This window comes from Octodon degus, unplaced genomic scaffold, assembly GCF_000260255.1.
Source record: "Octodon degus isolate 3935 unplaced genomic scaffold, OctDeg1.0 scaffold00297, whole genome shotgun sequence".
Classification (NCBI taxonomy): domain Eukaryota; kingdom Metazoa; phylum Chordata; class Mammalia; order Rodentia; family Octodontidae; genus Octodon; species Octodon degus.
Genome location: NW_004524873.1, coordinates 633,351 through 641,657, shown reverse-complemented (window position 1 = coordinate 641,657; position 8,307 = coordinate 633,351). Strand labels below are relative to the sequence as shown.

General features: G+C 39.7%; 1 protein-coding gene across 7 annotated transcripts in view; it reads right to left on the bottom strand.

The window, feature by feature from the left end:
- Positions 1–8,223, bottom strand: part of Ptbp3 (polypyrimidine tract binding protein 3) — a 110,316-nt gene extending 102,093 nt beyond the window's left edge. For 2 of the 7 annotated variants that reach the window (XM_023707535.1, XM_004647260.2), the window contains exons 1-2: positions 8,024–8,109; positions 4,431–4,464 (exon numbers count right to left, since the gene is read on the bottom strand). In XM_023707535.1, the coding sequence (XP_023563303.1) occupies positions 4,431–4,464; positions 8,024–8,031 (42 nt within the window). In that variant the 5' untranslated portion in view covers positions 8,032–8,109. Of the gene's footprint in view, positions 1–4,430; positions 4,465–7,360; positions 7,557–8,023 lie in introns of those variants that run through there. The other 5 variants (XM_023707536.1, XM_023707537.1, XM_023707538.1 and 2 more) reach the window with 4 other exon arrangements.
- Between the last annotated feature and the right edge of the window lie 84 nt (positions 8,224–8,307).

The window sequence follows — 8,307 nt, the reverse complement described above, 5'->3', positions numbered from 1 at the left end:
AAAAAAAAAAAAAAATTACATGAGTATTTCTATAATCAACCAGTCACTTAAAGCAGGGACGGCCAGATAGCTCAGCGGATTAAAGTGCTTGCTTAGGCAGATGCAGGGGCCTGGAGTTCAATCCCCAGTACGCTGTGCCAGCCCTGCCCCAGGCCCCCCCTGAGAGGGCAACTGAGACTGGATGTGGTGGCATGTGTCTACAATCCCAGCACTTGGAAGGCTGAAAAACAGGAGGATCATTATGAGTCAGAGCTGTTCAGTAAGACCCTGCAGACACCACACTAAACACATTTTTTAAAAAAGTTACATAAGATAAACCAAATAGTCACATGTATAAGCTAGAAATTAAAATATACTTTGGGGTCTGTGCCTGTGTTACAGTGTGTGCTTAGCACAGTGATGATGAATCTCTTTTTAAAAAGTTTTCAGTGATAACAAATAGTCACTGAGGGACACATGCCATAGGTTAACCACCACTGATCTAGCACTCCTGAGGCCCTGGATTTGTTCCAGGGCATCATAATATCAATTAATTAGTTGTGGCACAATGCAAAAAGCTGCTACATAAAATGCTGACACTTTGTTATATCTAACATAATAAAATTTTGGACAGAAGCCAGGCATGATGGAACATGCCTATAATCCTAGCACACAGGAGGCTGAGGCAGGAGGATCCTTGCAAGTTTAAAACCAGCCTGAGCTACGAAGTGAGTTCAAGGCCTGCCTGAACTGCGTAGCAGGACCTTATCTCAAAAAGATAGGGAAAATAAAGAAAAAAGGATATATGCATAATATCACTCAATCACCTGACTAGTTCTTCATTTAAAAGAATTCAAAATTAAGGGTACCAATTATTTGTTTCCTAATAAGCATGTTAACATACATGGAGGCCTGGACTACATAGCTAATTTGAAGCCAGCCTGGACTACATCCCAGCACTCAGAAGGCTGAGGCAGGAGGCCTGCTATGAATTTGAAGCCAGCCTGGGGTACTCACTGAGTTCACTGAACTACAGTGAGACTCTGTCTTACTCCCTGCCCCAAAAGACCTTAAAAAAGAAAAATAAAAAAAGGAGGGGGACATCAAAATACAAAACAACAGGCTGAGGTGGTAGCACAGCGTCTAAGCAGGCACCTGTAATCCTAGCACTGAGGAAGCTAAGAGGAGAAGGATCACTGTAAGTCTGAGCTACATTGTAAAACCCTGTACAAATAAATTTTTTAAAAAAGAATAAACTAAAATACAAAACAACATGAAAATAAGAAAAAAAAATTTAATGATAACTACCAAAACCTGACTTTCTTAATTTAGGCAAGGCTTCAAAGTTTAACCGGGCATGGTGGTACATGCTTGCAATCCCAGTACTTTGGAGGCTAAAGCAGGAGGATCACTGAGTTTGAGACCAGCCTAGGCTACAAAGTGAGCTCAAGGCCAGCCTGAGCTGCACAGCAAGAACTTGTCTCAAAAAGACAAAAAAAAAAAAGTATATACTGCCTGAATATCCAGAGTATACCTAACCATAGCATAGTATGGTCCTAAACTGATGAAAATGGTAATCTGTCTTCAAGAAAATTTCAACCTAAAAAAAAAATTATTTCTCACTGTGGTCTATACATAACAGAAAAACAGAAACACTAACAAAATCAATAGGCTTGGTTCTAGTATAAATTTGCCACAAATCCAGCTGTGACGATTTGAAACTCATTCGTGATATTTTAAGAGATTATGTACCAGACACTCAAAACACAACACAAGATAGACAATGATAGCACACACCTATAACTGCTGCAACGGGAAGGCTAAGGCCAGCCTCAATTAGAGAGTAAAACCCTGGCTCAAAAAATTAAAAATAAATAAATAAATTCTTGCCTTTGGAGTTCACAAATGCAGTACCAGCCTGGAGAATTTAGCAAGACCCTGTTTCAAAATAAATTCTAAAAGCCTAGAGATACAGCTTAGTGACATAGTAACTGCCTAGCATGGGTGAAAGCCTTGGATTTCATACAACTTAAAAAAAAAAGGGGGGGGCTTAATACATTCTGAATCACTTAATATCTAAAAATGTCTCAATTTTCTTCCTTAGCTAAAATAATTTATGTTTGAAATCTGTATTACTTTTCTGCACCCAAGAAATAAATTTATACAGTATAACCTGAAATCGATTCTTTCCATACATGTATCATCATAGTAACTAAGCAAATAGAGGAAGTAACTACTGGTTTATCTTTCATACAATCTAAATGAAATATGAGCTTCATTGGCTTCTTATTTGGTAACTGAACTTCCTTGGATGGAATCCAAGAAAGAACAATTCTATGAGAAACTCCTCATAATAAATAACTTCATAGCACGTTTCCAGTATTTAAGTCTATAAAAACATAAATTGCCTAGAGAATCAACGAATCAGCTTATCTTCTCTTCAGAGCAGTTACATTTTCAAAGCGTTTGCTGGAAAACACATAGTCAGAAAGCCAAATGTTGTATTCAAATACGGTTCTTGTTCCTAACACTTAAAATTTTCTTTCCCTTTATTAGCGATGCATTTTTCCCACAAGAAAACAAGATTGACAGGTTTTTTTAAGCATAATCAGCTAACTCTTAAATGGTAACCTTTTAAAATGTTTCCTGTATTTGTTTTTGCAAAACAAAACTAAGACCAAAACAAAATTGAATATCCCTCTCTCACAAGCATTTATAGACACCAAATTATAGGAATAGGTGAGCTGTAGTTTCTAATCTCTAAATATAGTTCTGAAGTGAAAAACTGATTTAACATATTTACCAAACAGAAATATGTATTCACTAAAAGGGACTGCTCCATTTATTTCAAATTCATAAATAAATTCAAAGTTTGCCAAAGCAGATCAGTTTCACAGTAGTTTCCACTTAGACTAGTCTTGTACTTCCTATTCCAGTCTCAAATGCTGCCTGTTGCACTTATGCTTAGTTTTTGGGTATCTTAACAATATAACCATCACCATTAGATTTATAAATTCAAATGAAGCAGAAGCATGGAAATAGCAAATGATGTACACAGATGATCAGTGATTCTATATATGCTTGCTATTGCAGGACATGAATTAAAAAGTGGCAGAACAACTTTAGCTGAATCTGTAATATTTTAAATACATACAACACAAAATGATGCATTTCTTTTTACTTTGTATAGTATCCCAAGCTGTTAAGTGTTTTCTTGAACAAGACTTAATTACTCAATACCTAATTACTAAAGGAAAACTTAGAGCAGCCAGTTATATATTAAAAGCCTCATACTGATAAACATTGTTGACTTAATTTATACTTTTCAATCCATTGAATGAGACAATCCTGATAAAATAAAATGGTTTATAGCTTAGATAAATCATTACAATAAAATATTAATTGTCCAGCTTTCCATCTGTTCAGCTTTTGGGCACAGCCATCATCGCTAGTAACTAGGTATAATGAAGGAAAAAAAGTCAGGCTTTGGAACCAGGAAGACATGAATTTCAACACTAGTGTTATCACATCTTGGACATAAGCTTTCCAAAGCCATTTTTTCATCTCTAAAAAGGGGATTCTTAATTACCTACTTTGTAACTAGTAAAGATACATGCAATACTCCTGTCACAAGCCAGGCATGCTGGGCACAGCAATAATCCCAGTAATCAGAGGCTGAACCAGGAGGACTGTTTCAAGAGGCCAGCCTGCACTGCATAGCAAGTTCAAGGCCAGGCTCAACTACATAACAAAACCTTGCCTCAACTAAATAGTAAACACTAAGAAAATATCAGTTATTATTTTATTATTCCTAAGTATACACATGAAAGAGGGTATAAAAAGAACATGATAAAAAGATAAATAAGAATGTAAGTTACATGTAATTGTTAGAACACCCTGACAGTTCAAGTCAAACTTTGGGCTCAAATTTTCATATATAAAACACAAACACGGGACATGGTGGCATATGCCTGTAATCCCACTACTCTGGGAGACTGAGGCTGGAGAACTGGACAATTTACCAATTTGGTGAGAACCTGTTCTCAAAAGAAAAAAAAATTAAGGGGTAGGGATGTGGCTCAGTGTGAGGCCCTTGGGCTTTGTCCCCAGTATGGCAAAAGAACATACCAACCAATAAGAAAGGACATGATACAGAGATAAATCACAGCCTATGTTATATTTATCTGTCAAAAAAGAAAAAGGAGACACCCCAATAGTTTAAGTCAAACTTCAAGCTCAATTTGTTATCCACAATCTGTGTGTAAGAGATAATACCATAGCTCCTCCCTCAAGCATATAAAATTCATATAGCTATGAGAGTTTAGTAAAAATGAAAACTTATGATACAGTGTAACAAATCATATCATGAATAGGTGAAATGTCTTCAACATTGAAAAATGCCAAAACTAAGATACAAAAATGATTATGAGAGGATAGTAAAAGATTCCTACCTTTAAACCGACTGCTATAAGATCTGTAACAACACTGTATGGAAAAAGTAAAAAGAGAAATGGAAAACAAAGTTAGAGAACAAGTTTTAAAAGACAGAGATAGTAAGATTAAAGAAAAAAACAGAAAAGCATTACAACAAATAATGAAAACAAAAATGTGGCGAGTTGTGAAACGTTAATACAAAGAAAAATGATGGAACAATCTAGCAACAGAAGTATAAAAGCAAAAATTCAACAGCCATAATGTAAGAAACAGTAATCTTTTAATTTTTAGATAAGTATAGTTGTGCTTCAATACCCATATTTTGTTCATTTACCTCTATGTAACAAATGCAAACCAAATCACTACATTTCACTCTTTTATTATTACTTTATGTTTCCAATTCACAATAAGGGGGCCAGGGAAATAGCTCAATAGAATAAGCACTTGCCTGGCAAGCGCAAGGCCCCGAGTTCAATCCCTGGTACCGCAAAAAAAAAAAAAAAACACAATAAATACTTTCATTTTAAGGGAAATTATGTACATATAGATTGCATCCTAATACTTTTAATTTTCCTTATCTTCTCCCTCCCCAAACTTAGATTTTTCAATCACTAGTTTGAATTATCTCATCTAAAATTCTAAATACAACAAAGCCGGGGCTTAGGGTTTATAAAAATACAAAGCATTGCCAATCTGCATTTATCATCCCAAATTGCTCAGTAAAATGAAGTTAAAGTCCCCCAGAACTAAAATAAACATCAAATTTATGTCAAAACTGTTTGTATTTAAGTAGAAAATACTTTTTAGAAAAAAAGGAACACAGTCACGTGCACAAAAAACAGTTGGGGTTTTAGGAGTAATTATATTGGTATGTTGACCTGTGGCTTGTTTTTCTAACCAAAATAAAGGAAAAGGTCCTTCCTAAGGCTAGAGCAAAAACAAAGAAAAATGTTTTAAATCCCAGCCAGGCATGATGGCACATTCCTCTAATCCCAGAAATCTAGGAAGCTGAAGCAAGAGGTCTGCAAATTAGGGCCTCACCTGGAAAATCTGGGACTCTAAGGAGACTCTGTTTCAGAATTTTAAAAATTTAAAAGTGACTAGGGATGTATGTACATCAGTGTGAAGGCTCTAGGTTCAAGGCCCAGGACCAAAACAAACAGATTTTTCTTGATATATTTGAAAATTACAAAAACTATGCACATTTATAATCTGTCTTTATTACTTCATAAAAGTAAACCAAATATATAATTCTGTACTGTTAAGTGACAAGTGTAATTGTTTACTTCCTTTTGTAGAATTCTGAAGCTTGAAATTCATGCTTCTAAAATTTAAACATGATTTTAGAAAACTTTTCTGCATTAAAAAAAGTATGTAATAGTATCATTATTGGTCCTGATACAAAAAGCAAGTCAGTCTCCCACTTAAAATGCTAAGCGAATAAACTTACCTTCCAGTAACCATACTACTGCCCTCTATATTTAAACCAGTAATCTCACTTAGTTTTAAAAACCACAAAATAAGGCAAAAGGAAAGTTAACTTCTTAAACACTACTGTTCACACTTCACAGATGTCCAAGTCACAAAAATCTCTTGACAGCAGGCACAAATTTTGACACAAAAAGCTCACCCTCTTCCATTAACCTAAAGTCCAATTTCCTACAGACAAGTCAGTACATACACAGAAATACCGTACTAATTTCACAGATTGCCTAAACTTAAATATTGGCATAATGTAAATCATTAAAATGGCAAAACTGCACACGTACAAAATGTAAGGTAATGTAATGTGAAAGGTAATAAAGTAATGTGACATAAGTCTTCAGCAATGCTCCCAGAGGGGCCAGGAATATGTAGTCCAGCAGCACAGTGCCTGCCAAGCTAGTGCTACTAAGTAGTGAGTTCGATTCCTGATACCAAAAGCAAAACAAAAAACAATGTTCCCAGAGATAATTCAATTCAACAGAATAGTTTCATTAAAAAATACTTTAAGGGCCAGGGAGATGGCTCAGTGGAGTAACTGCTTCCCTGGCAAGCGCAAGGGCCTGAGTTCAATCCCCAGTTCTGCAAAAAAAAAAAAAAAACCTTTAAGGAACGGAACTAAACCAAAAAGGGGATACAGATGAATGTCCATTTTGTATCTGTGTGTTCAAAATGGTTACAACAGATATATAGTTACATTCTCTTAATGAATAAAGGGATTTGTTCTAACAGTCTTTGTAAATAGGATATCATGTCCGCATCTTGTACAGCAAATAACCGCTAAGAATGTGTGCAATGTGTTAATTACTGAAACTATCCTACCAATTTGGTTTGAAACTGTCTCATTACTATCTGTTTCTCAATAAAATTATGGGAAAAAAAATACTTTAAGGATCATAAGTATAAATATAATCTAAAACTGCCCTTTTGATGTCTGCAATCTGCAGTCAAATGAGTTAGTTCACTAAAGAATATTGTGAAACAAATATTTAAAAAAAAAATGTAATGAAGGCAAAAATAGTTGGAAGATAGTGTCCTCACTCACCATGTAACAATCATCCACTATGTGGCAACAAGTTAACTGGCTTTTACTTTTCAACCAACTTCTATATATTCCACAAACGAGGTTTTACAGAATCTTATCAAAAGTACTAGCAGGACAAATACAACCTCAAAGGCATAATAGGAATAAGTAGATTTGAAGTAGCTAACAGAACTGAGGAGTTAAAAACCTTGACATACACATGACCTGTTAATTCACCAAGCTCCAATGACTGCTTTAATCATGAAACTATATCAAGTGGCATCCTATGAATGCATTAATCATTATAAAATATCAAGTCCCACCTTCATATATCCCGGAGAAATGTTTATACTCTAGAGATGATTCTAAATCTTTTCATTTTGGTCACAGATGCCCGTTTAATTTTTGAGCATCTGAAACCTCTCGGGAAATTGCACTTACACTGTTATTTTACACGCACAGCAGAGAATTCACGAAGTTTCTCGAGGGTGGGAGTGGGTGGAGGAAGGACCGGCTCACGCTCGCCTGGTGCGCAGCGTCAACACCTCTCACAGCCCAAGTCCGGAGACCTGTACGGTCCCCGGGGGCTGCGGTTCGGGACCCAGTGCCGCCCAGACCGGCAGCGCCGCGCGCACTGGGCGTCCCCACTCGGCGGCCACTCTCACTCGCTCGCCCCGCCCCGCCGGTAAACAGCACCTCCCGGGCGGAGGACGCGCGCCGCCCGCCCTGAGCGCCGCCCCCGCCTCCCCCGGCGCCGCGCACCATTTTCTGAGAGGAAGTGTCGGGAGGCCGCCGGGCTCCCGGAGTCGGGCGCGCAGGGCGGACCCCGGCGCCGGCGGCCGGACAGGGCTTCCCTCCGCTTCCCGGGGCGCGCTGTGAAGGCGTGAAGGGGCGGACATGACGGGGGCGCCGCGCGTAGGAAGGAGCGGCTCCAGCTGACGGCGCCTCCGCGATTCAGGGATCCCCATCGAGGCGCCCCGGAAGCCCCGTCGGGCTCGGCCGGGGCTGCTCCTGAGGCCAGCGGCTCCCCGGCCTCGGCGCGTCCGGCCGCGAGCGGAGAGGAAGCAGGGCCGGCGCAGCCCGCCACGGCCGCCCAGCACTTACCCATCCATGGCCCAGATCGAGGAGCACAACTGACGGGCTGGCCGCCAGCGCAGGAAGCAGGCGGCGGCAGCAAGGCGGCTCCGGGGACCGGCGAGCGGCGCCTCTCCGGAGCCCCGACCGGTCGGAGGTGGAAGGAGAGTGGGAAACAGGGGCGGGGACCGGGCACGCTCCCGCCACCACCGCGCCCCCGCCTTCCCCGCCCGCGAGCGCGTCCCCGCCCGGCCTGGCCCCGCCCCCTGCGTCCCCCTCCCTCGGGTCCCGCCCCTGCGCTCCTGCCCACCCTC